Source organism: Pinus tabuliformis, chromosome 5_2, assembly GCF_031772625.1.
Source record: "Pinus tabuliformis cultivar Carrire ecotype Pingquan chromosome 5_2, CPIR1, whole genome shotgun sequence".
NCBI lineage: Eukaryota > Viridiplantae > Streptophyta > Pinopsida > Pinales > Pinaceae > Pinus > Pinus tabuliformis.
The window spans coordinates 147,814,867-147,839,460 of record NC_142306.1 but is presented as its reverse complement, the minus strand read 5'-3'; the positions used below and the strand labels follow the sequence as shown (position 1 = coordinate 147,839,460).

Sequence of the window (24,594 nt, the reverse complement as noted above, 5' to 3'; positions counted from 1 at the left end):
CATCTTTATTTATATTCGTTCTATCTTCATTTCTATTTCTTCTATATTATTATATATTCCTTCCTTAATTTCATTCATCTTCTTTTCTATTTCTCTTTTAATATTTTCTTGATAACCTAAGAAATCCACCTTTTTCAACATATTACCATCCATTTCATAACTTTCATCTGTAGTTGAGACAACCTGAATTTTAAGTCTTCACTTTATTCATGATTCAATGATAAGCCTTCAGTATATTAATAGTTGTAGTATCTTTCTTTGGAGGGACGTTGGAAAACAATAATAACCCTCCTCTTTATTACAACCAAAAAGAGGGAGAGATCTTTTAATTATAAGTTAGGTAAATAGTAAGTTACATATCAAAATTTGGAGAATATAAAAATGGCTAATGATTTATTGATATATCTTTGATATTTGTGCCTTTCTAGATATATATAAAAAATTGCGATACTCTGATATGTAGTTTTTTCAATTCCATGAGTGTGAATTGAATCTGATGTGTCAATAGAAAGTTATAGTGTCTTTCACAAAACTTGTTTATTTTCTTTTGGCCTCTTCCCACAAGCAAAATTGTATAGTGTTCCACGTGTTGAATTCTTGAAATATAATTATGGAACTTGTGCCTAAGGAACGTCTATATGTCTCCTAAAAATTTTCAATATGTCACAGTCTAAAAGTTTCCAAAAAAGAAGATATAGCCAAAATACCAAGTTGGCATGTTTAAAATGTATTTCATGATTATTCACAAACCCTAACTTCCATAGGTTATTACTCCCATAGTATAGTGAACAAAATTTTAAAAATGGAACTTGATATTCCTTAACATTTCTCCTTAATATGGTACACGTTTCACTTTATGAAACCTTACAAAAAAAAAATTATAGTAAAAATTCCAAACTAACTTATTTAAGACTAAATTCTAGAGCATACTGAAATCCTAACTTCCTTGGAGCATATCTCTGAAAATATGGCGAACCAAGGTAAAAAAAAAATCGACCAGATGTTCACCATGAATTCTCCTCAACATGGTCGAAGTTTCATAATCTAAAGCCTCATAAAAAACTAAATCTAGAGAAAAAATTCTGAACTAACCTTTTTGAGACAAAATTGAGGAGAATTCAAAATCCCTAACTTCCTTGGACTATATCACCCCAAACATAGTTAACCAATATCTAAATCTTAAACCAAATATTTCTTAGGATGCATTCTCAACTTCTCTAGGTTTCGTCATCTAAAACCTCCTTTACAAAAAGTTATAGTAAAAATTCCACAATGACCTACTTAAAGCAACAAAACCTAAGATCAAGAGTTCTGATACCAAATGTTACGATCCTTGCACCTTAACAATGATAAGAACCAATAATTACTGTTCGTTTTGAGGGGGGAAATCCTTGTACAAAATTTAGTGAAAAACACAATAATTGATTATATTATTTCTAAGTCTCCTTAGTATATATAGAGTGAAAAAGGATACAATTATAATAAAATTGGACCATGAAGGATTCTAGCCTACATAACAATATAACAATAGAAATGTAATCTCTCAATAGATAGGTCATAGTAAGGAGATTTTGGGTTAAAATGGGGCTTGTATAGGGCTTAAAAATACTTCAAGGAATCTCTCAAATCCTAATGATAACCTATACTTAGGACTACGAAAAACAATCCTTTTTTATCTCTTCCAAACTTCTATGGCATGACTAGTGAAGATCTAGACATTTTCATTTATAACTTGTACATTATTTGCAAGAGTGACAATTATACTACATATGCTTAGAATTTAAATTGTTCCATGTTTTTTTGAAAGGAACTGTGTTGTGGTGGTTTATGGGCATCAATGGTGAGTCTATCTTCTCCTAGGATGACATGAAGAAAACCTTTTTGGGGAAATATCAAGATTATTGTAGAGAAAGATATAAAAGGGAAGAAATTTTCAATGTCTCAGAAGGAGGAAGAAAGGTTAGGATATTACACTAAATGCATCTAATATATTTGCAGATCTCTAAACATGTTGATCTCGATAAATATATCTTAAAGGCAATTTTGATTCAAGGAATGAGAGATGACTATGTGGACACGCTAAATATAATGAGATAAGGAGACTTATTATGACATAGTCACACTCTTCTTGAGTATTTTGAGAGTATTATCAAGGAATATAACTTTAGTGCGAGACATTTCCGCTAAGATATAGAAATCATCCAATGGCAGAGTCATGAAGGAAAAAATTGGTATTTTTTTTTAAACATTAAAACCAACTTTTTGTCTTCATAATTGGATATTTTGCAGGAAAAATAGAAGCATGTTGAACTTGAAAAAGCACTTCCAATATTCAACTCTAATTGTTGGAAGAAGCACTCCCTCAGATATTTCCCCCTTAACAATGTGAAAGTTTGTGGCATTTGTGAGTAGGTTCACTCAACAAAGCACTACCAATGGCTTCCAGGATTAAAAGTAGTATTAAAGGAATTAGCTCCCGGATCCGGTTGTTTAGATGTGGTGGGCACGTGGCTCATCTCCACCGCCTCTCGGTCTCTCACAGAACCGGTCTTTAATTCCCTTGAACTCAGATTTAATGTTGCTTTAATGCAGCTTGTCCCTCCTCTCTGGCCTGTTCATCTTCTAATCATGGCACCCTCATCTCGTCTCACTTGTGCTCCTCCTTTGCGCTCAAGTCACTCCTTTGCCGCTGCAGAGACTCGCTCTCGAACTATCCCGGGGAAACGTTGGGCTCTAGTTCGTTGGGTGGATTTCTGGTTGGGGCTTCAGGTTTCTCATTACCATATTTGCAAATTCGATAGCTACTTGTCCTCTACCCTTCCCTTCGCCCATCTGTGTGCTGAAGCCAAGCTAGTTTTAATCCTTTTTTGCCTCCTTAGTTTTGCAGCCCATTCAGATCTTCTTTTCTTCCCACCATGCCCAAACTTCGCCAGAGGATGAGTTGCAGGAGAGGTAGCTCCCAGGGGAAAACTGTCCGCCAGGTCTTCTCCTCCATGACGGATTCCTCGACTTTTTGTTCGGACTTCCGCTTGGACCACTACCCTGCTACAAGAAGTGGTCGGGGACGGGGTAGAGGACAACACAATTTTGCAGCGAGATCTTTCAATTCTGCTACTAATACCACTCGGCTCCAGTTCCCCTGAACTCATGGCAATTTCTCCTTCATGGCATCTGTTGCCATAGAGCTTAGCGAGATTACTGCTAGTCAGGAAGCTGTTTCCCCTGGGGTGACTAGGGAAATGCTGGCGGAAGACAAATATGGTACCACTCAGATGGATTACAAGCAGAGCAAGGCCTCAGGCTCGAGTAAAGGCATAGCATCCTAGGTCGTGGAGGATTAGGCGGGCCCAAGTGTCCCTATCGGCGGCGGCTCTACAAGCAAAGAGGGCCACCCCTCTGAGGATGAAGACAACTACAAATATGGATGCCGCATCATTAAAGAGCAGCCCTCCACCTCCCATGACGTTTAAGCAGGTCTGCACTCTATGGTCTTTTGAAACTCTGTATGCTCGAGGGTACTCATTCATCACCTACTTGACTGTCATAATAAGCGCATCAATTCTAATCACCGGTTTCCCCTGCGAGGGCGGCACTCTTCTAGTCTATGGTTTTTCGTCTCGATTTCAGTCTCAGTTGCTTCTGAATTTTGTCCTCAGTTTTTGTTCTAGGCAGTGCTTCTTGGTTCACTTGCCGTGGTCTAGTCATCTTGTTACGGTTGCTGAATGGCCTTTGTTCAATTTTTAGTTTCAAGGATAATAATGGGGGCTTCATGTTTTATGGTATTAGTCATGGTTAGGTTCCTAGCAGTCCTTCAGGGCAACATTCAGCAGGTTTTTTTTGGGCAATGTTCAGCTATGCTATGTAAACATGCCGCATCTTTGGGCTAGCTTTCTCGAGGCCATGGCCTCGGTGTAAAAATATTTTGTATCAATATAGGAGTAGACAAATTCAGAAAAAGAAAATAAAATAAATAAAATAAAATAAAATAAATAAATAAAATTAAAATTAATATATAATAAATATATATATATATATATATATATATTAAAGGAATTAGGTGAGGAGACATAGATGGCATATTTTATTGGATATAAGAAGCCATGCCAAGATTGATCATCAGGTATAGCTCAAGACTCATAATCATATTTTAATATCTGGAATAACATGCAAAATCCTTATAAGGTTCCTTAGTAAATTTATAATCCTATAGTTTCATGGATCTCCTATTTTTCCTCTAATTAATTACCCCACACTATGGCCACAATGGCCCTCTCCCATGAGTCATATATTCTCATGGCCTCAAGGATGGCGTGGAGCCTCCATTCTAGTGAATTTCCCTATGAAAACTTAGTTTCTTGTGCAGCAGCAACAACTACATCTCTTGTCCAATGCAACACCAAGTAATCCTCATCCGCAACGCCAACTATGTATCATAACCCGAATAGAAACAACAAGGAAACATGACAAGTGAAAGCACCTGCCTTTTCCACCTACTATATCTCCCCTAATGAACATAACGACGTACATTTGAGAATGATTAGAGGAGTGAATTCAAGAACTTCCCTTGTTACCACATAGCATGAAGAAGGGAATTCACCCTAGGAACAATACCCAAACCAGAAATCATTAGACACTCATGCTGAAACTCCTATAATAACCAATGTTGTTGTTACTATTGAAATTATTGAAATTGTGATTGTCTAGATAAAACAATTATTCTAAACATCTTGGATGACTTGGTCACAATTAGAAATAAATTTGCATCTTAGGGAGCATGAGAAGAGAAAAATACTTATAAGAAACATCAAGGGGTAGATCAGGAAGTTCATAAGCAATATTGGGGAGAAAACCCAGGAATTTCCCTTGATCATCCTTGTCAATCTAAAGGAGAGATCAATGTGTCAGAAGAAATCGTCAGTGGAGAATAGATGCTTGAACATGGGATCGAGGAATCTATTTTATGCCTATCATTAGATCCATTATGCATTCAAGAGGGAAATCAACAAACCTCAAAAGATCTTCTTGGCATAATAAAGGAGGACATGCCAAATATTTATAATCAACTAGAGAGCTAGGGATACATAGATCACATTGAATCTTGGTTCTAAATGATTGTCAGCACACATAATTCTTCGTCATTGAAAATCTCCTTGCACAAAATCATCAAAAGCAGTCAAATCCTCATAGTCTGGTATTCAAAGAATATCTTCCAAATTTGAATATGAGTTCACTTACAATTATGTTATGCACATGGCTTCATTAGATATCTTCCTACACTTAAAAAAGATGCTTCCAATTAAAAGTTGATTAGTATAGTATATAAAAATAAATAAATAAAATAGTAAAGATAAAATAAGTCTACCTATGAAAACTAGTACACTAGTGCAGCTAGAAAAGGGCTTTGTTTGAAAACCAAGTTACTGGCTAGCAAAGTTCTCAATAATTTATGCATTATGTTGTTAATATTCTACAAAATCTTCAATTTTTTGTATATATGCCATTGTTAGCTAATGGGATGCATTAAGTCCCTTCTACTAATGATTCTTAACCCATGGATATCAACACATTTTCTGGGTTCGAGGCTAGATATTTCTTTTAATACCTTAAGGCTTGCATACAACAATCACAGTTTCTCTCGATGACAAAAGTGGGAATACATCAATGTCCCATAATTGTTATATATTGTGGGTGACTCGACTTTAGAACCTTTATTTGTACATAGCAATATGTACTAAGGTTCCTTGATGCTCATTGAAATCAATGATGAGTTGTCTTGCATTGATTAATGTCATACATTAATGGTTAGTAATCTAATGATCTCTTTCCATGCTTAACTTTAGAACATCCATTCATTAGCAAGAGTTGTACCATGAGTTCAGTTTCGTTTAAGATTTTGTGAAGAAATCAACAGTGGTTGCAAGAAGCAAACTAATGGATATCTAGAGCATCAACAATTTTAGCCTTCACCCCCTTAAAATATTCAACAACCATGTTGAGGTGTTGTTACGATGATTGTTATTACTTTGTAGGTGTTGTTAATTTTTCATTTCCAAGTCTTGTTACAAGATTAATAGTAGTATTTTTTTTCATATTTTCCCTACAAAACAAATATTTATCAGCATCCTTCATTATTTTGGTCTCAATTACAACACAATAGTCAACCTCACACAATCATTAGTTATTGGTATTTCAACACAATAGTTGAAATACATCAATGTTTTTTTTTAGGTTAGGTCAACAACATCTCAATTTTAGATTCAAATTTCCTTTATCATCATGGCAAGAAACATCAAAATGTTGAGGTAAAATCGGATTGAAAGTCTTTTATTTGTTAAAAATTTTGGGGATAAAGATAAGAGACTATTGTAAGTAGCCTAGCATTTCATTTTGTTTCATATTGTCTCTATATTTCAAATTTATTTCATCCCTCATCTCCTACCAACCCACTGATATGCATCACTTAGCAAGTAGGATTCAATTCTTCCTCAACATTTGCATAAGTCCTCACTACTTATAGTTTTTATTTCAATCCCCAATATGCATTATCTTCATTGTATATTGTTTCCTCACCATTTTCTTTCCCTACACATGTTGGGCCCAAACTTGTTGCTAATTATTCATTCAAATATTGTATTTTTATGTCGCTTCCATCTGCAAACTTGGTTTTTAGTCATTTTTATCTATGGTGCTAGTAATTCATCTTATTTTGAATGAAGGAAACTTCATATAAGTTATCCGGCCAACCATATCCTACAAAGAAAATGTTAAAATTTTAATCCTTTCACCACATATATATGTACAAATATGTTTCTTATTATAACTTATACATAGGGGGATATGTGAAAATTAATAGCAACAAAAAATCCTCGAGCAACAACTCATAATTTTATAGTAGTTGTTGAATGGTTAAGCTTGTCAACTATCAAAACAACCTTTTATGCCATCATGAGAAATAGATAGGGGAAGGAAACTAGAGCTAGTTCTTAGGTAACCTTTTATGGCATCATTCCAACATGTATAAATGTTTTAGCATTTGCATATGAACATCACTATGGAGGATTGGTAGTGGTGGAATTCTGAGCATGTGCCAGAAATGGAAGATGGAACAGAGGTAAGTGCAGGTTGGTTGACTCTCATGTTGATAAATATACGTTGTTTCCATAAGGACATGAAAGATTGAAAGCATGGGGAAGAATAAATGGTACTCGTTTTTGTAGATGGCATCCCATCTTCTATTTTAATAAGTCCTATCCATCCACAAGAACAATAGGCTACCAAGGACAAGGGAAAACTTTTGGTAATTTCACATTTATTTGCACTTTTTTCCGTATAAAATGGATAAATTGATTCATGGGTATTCCCCAAATAGTGCATCTAATGGTCACAAATCTTGGAGGAGGTAAGCATTAAGGTAATATGAACAAACCTGTAAATTTTCAAGCAAAACCAGTTTATAATTTTCGAGAAATTAAGCATAATCACCTGCAACCATTTTTTTTATCTATCAAGATTCATGAAATGGATGGCTATAATTTTTGGTGTGCAGAAGCATTAACATATTAAAAATCTACTCACAAAATTTCATCAAAATCCAATTTTCACCTTGTGATAAATTGGTTAACAAAGTTTGTTGCTACACTTGTAGAAATTTGTTGGTACACCTATAATAGTTTGTTGCAATTCCTGTAGCAGCTTATTTGTTATATCTTAGGATATGTGCAATGGTTTTCTACATTTTTTGGTAGATAAGGACATTAAATGATGATGAAAACACTCACCAAAGTCACCTCAATTTGAATTGTTGTTTGAATAAAATTTCAATGTCTTTGAATCAATTGCAACTCCATGTACATATTGCTACAGCTCATATTGTTGCAACTCCACCAAAATTTTTAAAAGGCTAATTTTGAAGGTATGGTAGCTATGGGAACTTAGCATAAGACTGATAAATTGATCTAAGTAACTATGGATTGAAACAATATAAATTAGATCACTTCTTTAAGTTCATGATTAGCTAATCGAGGCCTGTTTTTTAAGAAGGCCTTTTTTATGAGAAAAGAAATTTCACAAAATGGGACAACCATTGTTTGAAAAAGTTTTAAGGTGCTATTGGGAAAGAAATGTTGTTTTAGTGTAAGAATAAATAAGTTAAAAAGTGGCATTGGTTACTATGAATTAAAAATTGGAAGCATCAGTGTTTCTTAACCTTTGTTTTCAACACTATGTATTTTCTAAGAAGATTTAAAGATCAACACAAGAATAATATTATAATAGCATGTATGTATACCCAAAAAATGCAGTAAATTCCCTAGGAAAAACAATATCAACACTGTCACACAAGAACTAGTGCTGGACATAGAATAAAATGAAACAATGTTGCCACATAAGAACCAGCATTGGATATGGAAGAGAAAGTTGCTCCACAAGAACTTGTTGAGGGCATAAGAGAAATGATCAAGGTCATCATATTTTTTTGGGTGGAATCATTCATGGAAGGAAAATGTAAAAACAACATGCAGAGAATTCAAGGTAAAGGGAAAACTGTTTGCAGAGGTATTGGGTTGTGTCACAGTGGCAGTTTCTATAATAAATAAGAAAGTTTGATGCACTTGTAGTCCTAAAAACTTGAACAACAATCACTACCAAGGGTGGAATGGAAAATAATGAGGGTTCCATTAGGGATAGTTGAATCTTTGTTGTCAACTTTACCATGTTTGCATGAGGACATGCAAAAGTACAGGCGTGCGGGAGATGTTGGGTCACCAAATTGTCACCTTTTTCACCATCTAAACAACCATTTTCAATAATTTTATCGCACTTCCTTTCCCATTTATTACCCATATTGTTGTGTTTCTTCGTGAATGTGTCGCATTAATATTACAAATGTTAAAGTAGTTAATTATAATTATTTTCCTTTATTTTTTATGAATTATAAAAGATTATTGTTGGTTTTACTAATGATGGTTTTCCTATCTCTATCCTTGTAGGTTTCATGCAATAATTGTAATAGCCTCCAAGGTTGGCATACTTATGCAAGTCTAGGACAAATTCCAAAACATGGGTTTTGTTCCTAGGGATGTTGACATTGATTTTTGTTACCTAACACACACCTAGGTAAACTCCTTTAGGATATAGATCATGATCTACATATTATGCAACTCGTGCCAAGAAGAATCAAGTAACTAACCTTCAACATGATTTTTGGAGAAATGAAGATGAATCTAGAAAATTCGAGACAAGGGTTTTTTCTTGAACATCCTTGGTTAGTTGACATAAGAGCGGTTTCTATAAAAAAGTTCGTGGATTGGGAGATACACATGGTTCTTCCAAGAAAACCTTTCTTGTTGTGGTTGTTGGCTAATAGCGATCCAAACAGAGAAACCAATTAGCAAGTAAAACAACTCCAACCTATCCTTAGATGGTTTCATGATAGATTAATCCAATGTAATCATATCTTTAGTTGCTTTGCAATTAAGGCCTCCCAAAAACAAGAAAACAAAATATCTTGTAAATTTATCTGTAACTTTGATAGTCTAGATTTGGGGGAATTAGTTCCAATTCGTCCCCTTGTCTCTGTATGAAATGTATGGATTGAGCGTAGGTTTGGGGGGAAGAATCATAATTTTCAAATTGTGCATCTTTGTATTTCACTTTTCATATCTAATTTAATATTCTATGAGTTCATGGTCCATTTATGATCTATTTTGCTAGCTTGTGAGTTGTGATTTTACCATCTCCTTGTTATGGAGGAAGGGCCTTCCTCTTTAGCAGGGATGGCTATATATGTTGAGGTAGCCTAGTTATTTTTATTCACTTGTAGGTTGTGGTATTTTACTTCCTATCATTTCAATTTATAGTTGTTACAGATTTATTGTTTGATATACTATTGTTATCATTTGGATGGCCTGCAAAATATTTAATATAGGCTTCTCATGTGTCATCATAGTTATTCCTATATCAATCCTCACTAATTAGTGTTTCTATTGTTTTCTAATTGTTTCTATAGATTTATAATCCATTGTTGATACATAATATTAGTTAGTTGGTGTGAAATTTCATATAGTGTGTTACACAGTTAATAATTGGGTTGATTTTTATTCAATTGATGGTTGTGTATGGTTGTGGTTGAATGATTTTGTGCAAGTGGGGAATTGATTTCAAGGAGTTTTATTCCTTTTCCTTGTAAGAGTAATCTTAGAGTAGATGATTGTTATTTTATTTTGGAAGTGTGATTCATTCCCAACATTGTGTGCAGAGTGTTATTCTTATGCAAGTGAGGGCTTGATAGTGTGACTTTTGTTTGAATTGATTTTCATTCCTACAAGTGTGAATAGTTAAAGCAACTTTGGTTTTTATTAAGTTTCAAGTTATCGTAGAAGGAAGCTTGGCGATAATTAGGAACTAGTCAATGTTAATTAGCAATTGTTGCCTACATATATTGTGCATGATAACCTTGAAATAAACAAACTTACACTAGTTGATAATTTATGTGTGAACAATTGACTTGTTTGATTAAGGCAATTAATTTTCCCAACACCCACTATTGATCCATATTGACTATACTTTGGACATTCTACTCTATATTTCTACCTTTAAATCAACCATTGGTATGGTTCTCATCCAAGAGGATAGGATACAAAGTGAAAACGTCATTTATTACCTTATTAAATGCCTCATGGGTCCAAACATCGATAATCGCACATTGAGAAGTTGGCTTTGGCAGCTTTCTATGTTGTCCAATGTTTATGGAATTACATGGTAATGCATAAGAAAAATATGATCACAAACTACAACCCCATGCACCACATCCCTAGTCGTAAAATCATTGGGGGAAAGTACTACAAATGGATTTTTCTCTTGAAGTAGTTTGACCTAGAAATTATTGTTTCTAATTTGAAGAAATATTTAGCTTTTACAGAGTTAATGTCCGATCTTCCCTAAGATTCTGAAGGAACAATTGTTTTTTGTTCTCTTCTTAATGATTCATTATTCCCCATCAGCTCGTCTAGCCCTTGGTACGTATATGTCTTACTATATCTCCAAACATAAATATTTCAATCTCATATATCTCATGATGAATGCTAGCATATATGCCACAAGGATACCAACTATGTTATTATTAATGATACCCTCTATGTACATGGAATTGATATGACATTGCATTGATGCCTTCCTCATGAAGAGGTTGAAAGAGTGTTAAATGAATGCCATGTTGGAGTAGCTAGTGGTCATACATCTAGGTTTACTATGCATCAATTAGTTTTGGCCCTTGATATTTAAACATTGTATTACTACAGTTTAAATATGCCACCCTTGTCAAATATCTACTAAAAATATATGTTTTCACCCTACTCCACTTCATCGTCTAGTTGTTATTGGACCCTTTGCTAAATAGGGTATTGATTTCATGTAGTGTAAACCTTCCTCATCCAATGGACATAGCTATCTCAATGTTGTTGCAGAATAATTTACCAAATGCACTGAGGCAACGCCTACCTTCACTAATGATGGAACCACTACAACGTATTTTATGCTCAACCATGTTATCATTAGGTTCAATGTAGTGATTATGATTGTGACAAACCATGTTCTCAGTTTTAAAACAAAATGATGATGGAACTAGTAGCCAAGTTGGGTTTTTTTAATTAACACTCAACGCCCTAATATCCCCAACCTATCAAGAAAGTAGAGGCCATCAATCACGTCTTCAAAACCATGATTTAGTGGATGGTAGGTAACCAAAAAATGAGTTAATAATAGATTCTTTTATCCACACTATGGGCCTACTTAACCTTAGTAAAAAAATGCTACTAGCTTCACCCCTTTGTAATTAGTGGCCTTTTTTATGCTTTTGATTCTCATGAATAATTTGATCCTTCAAAGTATGTTATTTTTTGAACTATATTAAGCTAAGAATTTGAGTCTGAATGGATTTTTCAACTAATCAAATCTATTATATATTGGACCTTCCATAGTATTATTAAGCTCCACTTATGAAGTAGGAAGAAATTTATGGCATAAAATCAATGGTGGAATTCCTCCTATGAGCTCACCAAGTATGGGATCTTGTCTGAAACTTTCTCCTTGTCCTTGTCTTCCTATGCTTACCACAGGTGGTTCTTATCGCACCACTTTCTCATGTTCTTGAATTTCTATCCCTATTCATGCATCTATATACTTTTATATGCAAAACATTTTGTATGAGACATTACAAAGAGAGATGTCAATGTTTCTTACCATGTAAATCCCCATACCATGTGTTTACCATTCTAACCAAATACAAATTCACAAAGTATTTTGACACCTTCTCAACAATGATTCCAAAAATATTAGGTTTATTATATAACTTATGCATTCCCAGTAGGGATTCCAATTTACTAGTGCACTTAATTTTTAATTTAGTGCTTGTAAATATTGTGAGGTATCATGCAAAATATTTTCAAGGTTCAGTGGTTAATTATTTATTTTGAGGATTTAACCATGCTATTAACAAATATCAAAAAATCCAATTCTATTTAACTAAAAGGAAACGAATTATGAACGATGAAAGGAAAACATAGCTAATGATTTGTACTTGTAGATTATAGAGCATGAGACCTATAATAATGAACCATTATCTAATGAATGATGAAATTAGTACTTGTTGCAACACACACATCAGACTATAAATAATACTTGTAAAATACATTTAGTGTCTACAATAATTCAACCAATAGATATAGAAAGTATATATACAGTAAAAAAAACATAAATAGTGTAGATATTAGGTTGTAGATTCGAAACTGCTCATGAAATTTACTAAATCACAATATTTGAAGCTACTCTATTGTTCTGCGGAATTCAATTCACAATCTAAAACACAAATCATAGACATAAAAAAGGAAAATAAACATATGCATAGAGATTTATCTAGGGGAAAGAAAATGCTTAAAAACCATTCAAATAATAAAGATGATTACATATGCTTGCTCATTGTTGAGCACAACCTACAAGTATATAGTCTATCTCTCTGCCTGACTCACTGACTCTGGCCAGCACTTAGCCAATTTTTAAGCCCTCCAAGCTCTTATTTCCTTGCATTGTTCCTTGAGGAAATTAGCCCCTGTTATTTATGAAATTCCCTCAATTCGATTGCACAATTCCTCTAGGCTCTTCCTCTGACTGCATGCACTACATGTACATATTGGAATAGTCTACAATTGATAGTACATTGCCTTGGAATCTCCATCTCAACTGGGTAACTTGAATTCTCTGCATGCATCAATTATTTTGGGTTGATTGATTAGTTAACTAGTTGATCACTAAGTGTGTTTGAAGTTACACTTCCACAACTTGACCTTCCACTAGTTCCTCCAACAATTTGAACTAGTTTAATTGACCATAACTCAAAATTAACTAAAATAGATTGCTACAAATTAGCAATCAATCATACTGAACTGAACTCAAACTTCCCCAACTTGAATTAACTGAGTTAATTGAGTGACAAGTTCCATGTCACCTCAGTTAACTACCTCTAAGATTTATGTTGAAATGGAAATTCAAATTTTATCTAGTTTGACCTAGGCAAAGTCAAACTGAGATTTTCTTGCTACATTTTCAACACTCCCTCTCGGCAAGAAAGGGATTATCAACCACCCCTATCTTGCTGTTTTGGAACTCAAACTTCCCTCTCGACGAGGCATTTGCCAAAATTTCAGCGTCTTGTTCCTCTGTCGGGATGTACTGCAACAACATTATCTGCCTCTACAAACAGTCCCATAAATGGTGATACGGGATATCTATATGCTTGGATTGATCGTGAAAAATAGAATTTTCAGATAGCTTGATGCAAATTTATTATCACAGTAGATCATAGTTGGATCCATCATCTAACCAAAGAGTCCCACAAGAATATTTCTCATCCATATCACCTCACATGTTGCTTGATTGGAATCCATGAACTATGCTTCCGCTGAGTTGAGTGCCACAGATATTTGATTCCTATTGTACCAAGAAGCAGCTGCATACCTAACACTGAAAATTCCTCCTCATGTACTCTTTCAGTCTGATGGACTCCCCACCCAATCTGCATCTATGAAGCCACGCAACTTCACTCCCTTTTTCCATTTGTACCAAAGTCCAAAGTGAGTCGTGCCTTTGAGGTACTATAGAACATGCTTAGCTTCCCTCCAAAATAATTTGGTTGTCCTAACCATAGCTTGTCTTAGTTGGTTGAATGCATAGCACATATCTAGTTGTGTGTTCACAAGATACATTAGTGAACCCACTAACTACCGGTAAATAGTAGCATCCACTTCCTCACTTGAAGTGGCATCCTCTTTCCTCTAGTTGGTCACTAGAGGTGTCTCCATGGGTTTTCAACTATCCATGCGGAACCTCTGAAGTATCTCATTGACATACTTTCCCTGAGAGACAAACAGTTCCCCATCACCTTACCATACTTCCAATCCAAGGAAGTATTGCATGCGACCCATGGCCTTCATTTCAAACTCTCTGACAAGGTCATCCTTACAATATATGATCAAATTATGATCACCAGTTAAAATCAACTCATCAACATATAAGACAATAATCAACAATTTACCTTCTACCAAATTATGATAGAGGTTTGCATCCGCTTCACTTTTGGTGGAGCCCAAACTAGTGAGATAGTTATCGATCCTGGTGTACCAAGCATTGGGTGCTTTCTTCAGACCGTACAATGCTTGCTTGAGTCTGCACACATGAGACTCCTGATAAAAATTGTCAAAGCCTTTTGGTTGCTCGATATACTCCTCCTCCTTAATAACTCCATTGAGGAATGTTGTTTTCACATCCATCTGGTAGATCTTTCACGCCATATATGCAACTAGAGCAAGGATTGATCTAATGGATGAGTACCTTTCTATAGGAGAAAAGGTCTCCTCATAGTCAATCCCTTCAACTTGAGAGTACCCCTTGGCCACAAATCTAGTCTTGTAATTTTCTATGCTTCTATATATTGCATACTTTACCTTAAAGATCCATATCGAACCCACAACTAATTTATCTACTAGTCTTGGGACCACTTCCCAAACATTTTTGTTTACAATGGATTCATATTCATCCACCATTACGTCAACCCATATGGGTTTCTCTACTGATTCCTTAAAAGATGATGGCTCAATCTCTACAAGCTCAGACATTAGAGCCATGTAGCTAGTGTATCGATCTAGTGACCCTCTCTGCCTGCGCTGATTTGAAGGAGAACCCATATTCTCCCTCGCATCCTGCAAAAGTATCTTAGCTTCCCTGGTCCTTTTCCTACCTTCTCTGGATGGATTTGCTTGAGTGGTTGTTTCCATTCTCTACTCCTCAATTTTTGGGTGTTCCACAACTTCATGAGGTTCTTCCTTTAGAGCTAAAATCTCCTCTTCTTGTGGGATCTAAATCTCCCTCTCAATAGAGCACCACATGGCTTTGTCTTCATCAAATTTTGCATCCCTTCACACAACTATAATTCTGAGGGATGGCATGTACACAAGGTAGTTGTGGGGAATTTCTGTGTAACCCATAAATACCCCCAATTCTATTGTCATATCTAGCTTCTTCCTTGATTCTTACGAGACATGGTAGTAAACAGAAGCTCCAAAAATCCTGAAGTGCTACACATCCGACTTTCTCCCCTAGAAAACATCCTCTGGTGTAAGCACACCCAGAATCCGATGAGGACATCGGTTATGAAAATAGAATGTTGTGTTACATGCCTCGGCCCACAAACACAGAGGTAGGCCTTGATGATGCAACATAGCCCTCACTACTCCCACAATGCTACGGTTCTCCCTCTCAGCCACCCCATTATGTTGTGAGTTGTGGGGTGTTGTCAACTCTCATCGAATGCCTTCTTTTGCATAGAAATTTTTTTATTCATTTTCCAAGTACTCACCTCCATTATCGCTCCTGAGAGCCTTCATCTTTATTGAATTAAGACTTCTGTAATCCATATCAAGTTTTTGAGACATGTTTTCGGCGATAATCACATCAAAATTCATTTGTCGACACATTTCGAACCAACAAGTGTGGTTCATCTTCAGGATGATGAACCACACTTGTTGATTCGAAACGTGACGATAAATGAATTTTGATGTGATTATCACCGAAAACATGTCTCAAAGCCTTCATCTTCTTGATTTTTTCTTTCTCAACCAGTGCCTTTAATTCTACAAACTTGGAGAATGTCTCATCCTTCTTCTGCATGAAGAAGATCCAGCACATCAATGAGAAGTCATCAATAAAAATGAAAAAATATTTGTTCCTGGCAATGGAGGCTATCGAGAAATGTACACATACATCATATTGGACCCTTTCAAGGATTTAATGTGCTTTTTTGTCCTCATCATGGAAGGTGGATTTTGTGTACTTTCTCAAGGTACATCCTTTGCATACAACATGTTGCTCAAGTGCTCCTTTGGGGAGTCTTGTGGTTGTCTGCTGCATGATCTTCAAAGCACCATGATGAAAATATCCAAGTCTTCTATGCCAAAGTTTACAAACATTGTGGCTCTACACCTTCTCCGCCTTTGTGCTTAATGCAACACAATTATCCACATCTAGCTTATATAGGTTCTTCACACAAACCCCGGTCTACTTCACCTGTCCCATGGATATGCGTCTCAGGAATTCCTTTCCTTTTCTAAATATCACATTATCACCACGGTCTTCCAAAACTGCAACAAAGATGAGATTTTTCTTTAGGCCCGAAACAAACATGACATCCTTGTGCCTGACTCCCTTTGAAAGGTGATTGTACCAATCCCACTCACGTTGTAGCTTCCATCACCCCCAATCTCAATGTGCACCTACAGATATTTTTCCTCCAGGTCACTGAAAAAATCTCTATTCCCCGTCATATGGAATGAGGCCCCTAAGTCCAAGTACCAAATTCTCCCCATTATTGTGTTGGCCATGCATGCAATGATGGTAAATTCAAGCTCAAACTCTGAATCCAAATCTTCACTTGCTTCTCCTCCTAAGATCTTCTTTCATGTCTCCTTGTGTGGACATTTCATGGCATAGTGCTCGAATTCATGACAATGAAAGAATTTAATTTTTGACAAATTTTTCTTATTTTCCCCTTGATTGGATTCTAGTTGGATTGGGATTTCTTCCCTTTTCCCTTCTTTACCTTTCCATCTAATGCAAATTTTTCTTCATCCTCGCCCTTGGATGAAGTCCCATCTCTGGCATTTCGCATTGTTTCCTCATGTACCAAGTCAGACCATAAGCACTCCCAACTCGGTAGTTTCTCCCTCCCATTCACCAAATCATGATAGTTATGTCATCTCTTGTGAAGGCCTAGAAGGGCTAAAGCTACCAAGTCTTCTTCAGGGACATTAACGCTGACCCCTCCAAGTTCATCATGACACTGTGTAAAGTTTCTCAGATACTGTGAAACTGTGTCATTCTTCTACATATTGATACTTCAAAGTTTATCCTTGAGCACCAGCGTCTTGTGGTTAGTACTATTCTGAAACAGTTATGTCAGTTCTTTCCACATTGTGAATGGAGTTCTTTTCCATGGATATTCAAGACAATATGATCTCTTACTCCCTCCAAGATTATTATCCTCACCTTGGCTACATCTTTCTTCCACTGAGCAAGGTTTTGGGCATCACATGCTTGAGTTTTTACCACATATATCTTGATGTATTCTAGCAACCTATTTTCATCCAATACTTCCTCCATGTGGTCCTTACATGCAACAAAATTTGAGGTGCCTTCCAAGGCATACTCTAGCCTTAGTCCATTGAAGGCCATCTTCTCAGCTATAAAGAAATCCTGTTACACTGATCTTCAAATTCAAACCTATGAGACCCAACTTCGAATTTCTTGTTCTATTGTGAATCCTGCTCTGATACCATGTAGAGATTAGGTTGTAGATCCAGAACTTCTCATGAAATTTACTAAATCACAAGACTCAAAGCTACTCTATTGTTTTGTGGAATTCAATTTACAATCTAGAATGCAAATCATAGACATACAAAAGGAAACATAACACATGCATAGAGATTTATATAGGGGAACACATATGCTCAAAACCCCTTCCAATATGTATTGCATTAAAATAAGAATAAAGATGAATACATATACTTGCCCAAGCTTGAGCACAACCTGCAAGTGTATAATTTATCTCTCTGCTTGACTAACTGACTCTAACCAACACTTAGCGAATTTTCAAGCTCTCCAAGCTCCTATTTCCTTTCTTTGTTCTTCGAAGAAATTAACCCCTATTATTTAGGAAATCCCCTCAATTGCATTGCACAATTCCTCTAGGCTCTTCCTTTGACTGCATGCACCACCTGTACACATTGGAATAGTCTACAACCGATAGTACACCACCTTGGGATATCTGTATCAACTAGGTAACTCAAATTATTTGCATGCATAAATTATTTTGGGTTGATTGATTAGTTAACTGGTTGATCATTAACCGTGGTTGAAGTTACACTTCTAAAACGTGACCTTCGACTAGTTCCTCCAATAGTTAGAGCTAGTTTAATTGGCCATAACTCAATTTAACTGAAATATATTGCTGCAAATTAGCAATCAATCATATTGAATTGAACTCAAGCTTCCCCAACTCGAATTAATTGAGTTAACAGAGTGACACGTGCCATGTCACCTCAGTTAACCACCTCCAATATTTCTGCTGAAATGGAAATTCAATTTTTCTCTAGTTAGACCTAGGCAAAGTCAAACTAAGATTTTCTTTCTGCATAAAATGAGAAGGAACCAATTTCCTTCGGAGTGGGCCCTTTCTATATGGAGCAAGTTGCTAAAGGATTTCTATAGTTCTTAGAATGCTTCAACAATTTATTTTTCATGCACGAACTAGGAAATTATGTTTATATTTAGAATCGAAAATGAAAGTTACAATGAAAATTGTTCATTTTTCATTTTTGCAATGCATCCTTACCTATCTTCTTCCTCTAACATGCAAGTGTATCCCATCCAAGTCGATTTATTAAAAACCTATTAAATGGAAATCAAAGAGTTACACACATTTTATTTCTAAAGCTACTACTCACAAGATATTAATGATAGGTTATTACTAGTCTTTCATCTTCGAAGATTCCCACAAGGTTGTTCAAACTTGTGAGGAATGTCAAAATGCCTCTAGAAGAGAGAAATTATCTACCATACCATTAGATCTAGGCTATCCCAAATTTCTATTTTCAAAATTGTGATTAAATTTTTTCACACCTATCAATCTTCCTTCTATAGGACATGTTTTTATCCTAACTATTATGGACTACTTAATAAATTAGATTGAAGAAATGCCTTTGAAAACATGTTAAAAATGAGTAGATGATTTCTCGTTTAGAAACTAATTTTTTTCTCGATCTACATTGCGAATTAAAATTATTATACATAAAAGACCAACTTTTATGTCAACAAAATTAACATAAATTTGTAACAAATTTGGTGTAAAATTTTTAACTTCATCATGATCCTCAAGTAAATGGGGAAAATTGAATATACTAATAATAACCTAATCAAAATACCTAAAAGAATTATAAATACAAACCTGGTCAATGGCGCACTTTGTTGGCATATGCCTTATGGGAAATTGCCAGTGTAGCACTAGCCATGCTCCTTTTCGATTATTATATAATCAATAAATTGTTTTGCCTATTGAACTTGAGTTCACCTCTCTCATACAAGCTAAAGCTACTAAAGCTTTAGCTTTAGAAGCTAATATTTCGTAGAGACTTAACACGCTAATATCCCTTGAAAATTAAAAAAAATATGGTTTGAGAAATTTAAAGAAAAGGCAGCAAACAACAAAGTATTTTGATTAAAAAGCTAATATATTTACGCCGTAAGGCGTTTCCATTTGAAATGAACTCTCCTGTGATCCGCGCTGTCTTGGTTATTCACCATTAGATTTAGTGTTAGACGATTAAAAACTTTACTACCGTTGATCTCCGTGGGGTATACGAAGGGATGTATGACAGTGAGGTGGGGTATACGAAGGGGATGAGTTTCATAGCAGGCGTGCGTCTGCAGGCTAGATCTGCCCTTTCATTTTCAGGCAAGTAGCCTCCACCAGAAGTAGAAAGAAAACCTCAACAAATGATCATTTTCAGGTATACAGACAATGTGAGAGGTATATTTTGTTCTTTTTGTGTTGTTTGTTTATTAATTTTAACTGCATAGCGTGAGGAGATTGACCTCTTTGGCAGCATGCATCAATGTGAGTAGTAGTTATTAAAATGCAGGGATTTCTTTCTTTATCTGTTGCTTTGTGGACTAAAGCACGCATCAATGTGAGTAGTAGTTATTAAAATGCAGGGCTTTCTTTCTTTATCTGTTGCTTTGTGGACTAAATCATGCATCAATGTGAGTAGTATGCTTTGTGGACTAAAGCACGCATCAATGTGAGTAGTAGTTATTAAAATGCAGGGCTTTCTTTCTTTATCTGTTGCTTTGTGGACTAAATCATGCATCAATGTGAGTAGTAGTTATTAAAATGCAGGGCTTTCTTTCTTTATCTGTTGCTTTGTGGACTAAAGCATGCATCAATGTGAGTAGTAGTTATTAAAATGCAGGGCTTTCTTTCTTTATCTGTTGCTATGTGGACTAAAGATAATAGGCTAGTTTAACTTTAGATGAATTAAATTATCTTATCTTATCTACATAATGTAATATTGCTTTTGTCGCCCATTTTTGTGAGTTGAAGCTAATGCATTATATAAACGAAAACTGTTTACTAAGGCAAAAGAGGTTCAGGTTATTTCGTTTAGTGCTGCCATTTGTTTTTACTTCTTTTCGCTATGATGTGAGAAACTCAGCAAGCAATGCTGTCATTTTGTATTTACAAATTTGGTAGGCCAATTAAGTAAAACTTATTTGTTGTTAATGTAAATTAATGGAAATGAATATTGTTACGGTTACATGTCAACTTCCATATTCTTATTCCAGAATTCTTGGACATAGGTTGTTGAAATGGTTTGTCAATTGTTTAGAAAAGTTCATATGGATTTTATTCATTTAATCCACATCAGAACAAGGATCACTACCATTAATTAACGAATTACCCCCAAGTTTCAATGTTGAAAGTTAACCTTAATTATAGTTTCCTTGTGATGTGATGTATATTTATGTTTAGCTATGTTTGAAATGCTTTGATCTAATTTTCCAACCTTTTGATATTTTGAATATTTTGGAGTCACTAATGAGTTCAATATTGCAGAGACGGAGTTAGTGAAACACAATTTGAGCAGGTCTTGAATGTTGAGTTGCGAGCTATACTCAAGGTTATCCTAGCCTTATTTCCTAGTTCGTTCGGTTTGTAATTTCAGGTTGACAGTTCTCATATGGTTTGTTATGTGTTTAACATTATTCAATCTAAAGTTGTGAATGGTTATTGATCCACTAGGCCTGTAATGATATAGAGGACGGTTATAGACCCAAAGTTACATTGATTGTTGCGCAGAAGAATCACCACACAAAGTTGTTCCCAACTGGTCAAGGCAATGTGCAGCCAGGTTATATTCTTTATAAATCTTATCATATGGATAAAATACGACATTGTTAAAATCCATCATCATATCTGAATTATGCTGTGACCCATTGACCAGAATGCCAATGACTTCAAAACCTCCTAAGAATTGACCTTAATGTGAAAACTTGATGCTCTCCTATGCATTTTCAAAAAGAAAAGAGGTGTAAATTATTTTCCCTTTGGATGCAGGGACTATTGTAGATACTCAGATTTGTCATCCTAGACGCTTTGATTTCTACTTGTGTCCTCAAAATGGCGCAGTGGTAAGCATACTTTGATATGGTTATACTGTAATTAATTAAACATAACTTTACTAGTGGTATGCAAACCTGGGAAGTTGAAATTTCCTAACATTTTATTGAATGACTATCTGTTGTAGGGAACTTCACGGCCTACTCGTTACCACGTTTTACTAGATGAGAATAGTTTCAGTGTGGACGATATTCAGAGTATGGTGCACGTATTATCTTATGTGTAAGAAACAATCCTTGATGGTTTTAATTGATGTTACAACCCAATAATATTGAGGTTTTGTCTTTTGACTCTTCAACTATGTATTTGTTTCGTTGCAGGTATCAAAAGAGTACAACGGCAATATCTTCAGGTAAATTGTTAATCTTCAAAAGAACTGTAATTGTTGTTAGTTTGCAACGGAAATGCCATCGGTCAAATTTTTATCTTATCTGATCATCATTTATGTGTTTGATGATATGCAGTTGCCCCAATAAATTATGCACATCTAGCTGCAACCCAAATGCAACAACTCCTGAAGGCAGTTGAGCTTTCGGAAACAGCTTCCCGATCAGGAAGAGGTGAAGGGTCAGTTGCATCTGGAGGACATGTCCCTGAGCTCCCTGCTCTGCACGAAAACATTTGCCACACAATGTTCTTTTGCTGAGTCAGGCTGTACATGTCCGAGGAGAATGCATTTTGGGTGATGGTTGTGTTGCTTAAAGGCGGAGCGAATACTCCATTGCTGTAAATGTCTGAGGAGAATGCATTTTACGCCGTAAGGCGTTGTTCTTTGAAAACAACTTTCCCAGGTGACACCGTGTACTTTTGGGAGCCGTCCATACTGTGTGTTAGAGGATTAAAGTATTTTCCTCCATCGGATCGCTGAAGGTAGTTATAGATTGGTAGTTAGAGGTATAACTGGAAGGCCGGCTTGGGATCATTAAGGTCACTCCAAGGAGCTTCTCGGTGAAAATTCAGGGGAAACTAATGAAAAATGCACAGGGAAAAACTCATGAAAGGAAAGCTTCAGAGCTGTTAAACTTTTAAAATTTGGTGGAGGAGCCTTTGCGCTGGTTGTGTAATAAGGTGTTGTTTCTTTTGCAGGGGCCATTACCATAGCGCTCACGCCCCCATTGCGAGATTCCTTGCGAGGCAGAGACTGATCAAGGATAACATCAGGTAAAATTTTGGGTTTTATTGTGATTGATGATGTCTGTGGGTTAAATCCTTTTGCTTTAACTCACATATTTGATAAATTTTCTTATGCGTCTCTAAGGATGGATCCTGAATGTTTTATATAAAAATGCTTTCAATGTTTGCGTTCCCCTGTTTTGAAACAGATCTCGTGCTTCGGAACTTTCACTACCCACGCCAAGACCTGGTCGAGCACCAAAGAATGAGGTTTCAGACTCAGAGAATACTACTGCTCCGCGTGTCGGTAGTAGAATATTGATGGATAGTTACAAACCCAAAAATCTCGACCATAAATTGACTAAGAGCCCATTATCTGAAGTTTTATCTTCTTCCCATATCTAGCTGTTTTAAACAAAATCCATACTCGCATTATAGAACAGAGCAATAGAAAGTCTGGCTCTCTCTTCGTTTGTTACTGCCCGGTGCTCTTACGTTTTTTTATCTCCCGTTACTCACTACCTGCATACAGCAATGCCGGTATGAGGCAATGATAGAAATAACTATAAGAAGATAAGGAAATGATAAAATTTATAGCAATGAGTACATGTAAATAAATTTTTTATTAATGGGTTAGATTTGAGTACTCACTGCCAACTGCCAAAGTAGAAAATATTTTACTTACTTGGAATGAGGTGTACTGTTTTTTAAAACCCAATTTTCCACCAGAATAGAGTATTCCAAGAGGTGTGAGGAAATTAGAGATAAGTAACTGATCGAAAGGACTCCAGGACTCCAAATGGTGAAAGAGGTGACATGAGACTCATTCGCTGTATTGAATTATGAAGAGATCGTTGAATTTATTTTTGATAAATTCACAATTGGCTGGGCTATGGCTTCTAATGGCGTGAGCAAGAGAAGACTGAATATGAATAATGCGGCGGTTTCGAGAGAATTCGAGTTTGATATACCCCACCGAGGACTCAAACCTGTCTAGGCCGCCTCAATCGAGCTGGATTCCGTTGGTTCTCCCGCAGACGAGCTCTTTTATAAAGGCCAGTCGCTTTCCTTCCATGCCCCCGGCTTCGTATTCAGATGGTAGAGAAACGAGCTCTTTTATAAAGGCCAGCTGCTTTCCTTCCATGTCCCCCCTCGTATTCAGATGGTGGAGAAATTGGAAAAATCCGTATCCTTTGAATCTCCACAAAAGGTATTGGAGGCATACGCTGATTCAAACCGAAAATATTTGAAATAGAAACAATTTTTTATTTTTATTTTTTGGCTATTGTTGCTGTATTGAGCACATATTTTTTGGAGTGAGAATATACAGGTGGGATTATTTACTTTAATTACCAAAACTTCCACAAGTTGGAGGCTGGAGTTGCCGATGAGATTTCATTTTATATTGTTTATATCCTCTTAGCTGGAGTTGGTGATGAGTTTTCTTTTTATATTGTTTGTATCTTCTTAGACTACTGGTGTGATGTCTCGTGAGATTACTACCGAATCCATTCCAAACACCAAAATCTCATACTAGCAAATCCATTCCAAACACCAAAACCCCATAGGCCCTAGTTGGTGATGGGACTTGCTTTCATATTGCATGTATCCTCCTACACTAGAGGCATATGGGGCATATGGGTGACACCTCCAAAACACGAGTGAGACTACTTGGAATAGACTTGCAAATCTATTCCAGACAC

General features: G+C 35.8%; 1 protein-coding gene across 1 annotated transcript; it reads left to right on the top strand.

Moving 5' to 3' along the window:
• Positions 1 to 3,420: 3,420 nt before the first annotated feature.
• LOC149157957 (protein argonaute 9-like) lies at positions 3,421 to 22,424 on the top strand. The gene is made up of 8 exons (XM_089433835.1): positions 3,421 to 3,474; positions 20,062 to 20,108; positions 21,215 to 21,278; positions 21,401 to 21,509; positions 21,716 to 21,789; positions 21,906 to 22,000; positions 22,099 to 22,130; positions 22,243 to 22,424. The coding sequence occupies exons 1-8, from the start codon at positions 3,421 to 3,423 to the stop codon at positions 22,422 to 22,424; spliced, it is 657 nt and encodes a 218-aa protein (XP_089289961.1).
• The last annotated feature ends 2,170 nt before the right edge of the window (positions 22,425 to 24,594 follow it).

Bases quoted from the DNA above. Each gene is read 5' to 3' on its own strand.
- LOC149157957 (XM_089433835.1), top strand. From the start codon at position 3,421: ATGGATGCCGCATCATTAAAGAGCAGCCCTCCACCTCCCATGACGTTT. The intron at 3,475-20,061 runs GTCTGCACTCTA...TCAGGCAAGTAG, and splicing joins CTCCCATGACGTTTAAGCAG to CCTCCACCAGAAGTAGAAAG. The intron at 22,131-22,242 runs GTAAATTGTTAA...GATGATATGCAG, and splicing joins TACAACGGCAATATCTTCAG to TTGCCCCAATAAATTATGCA.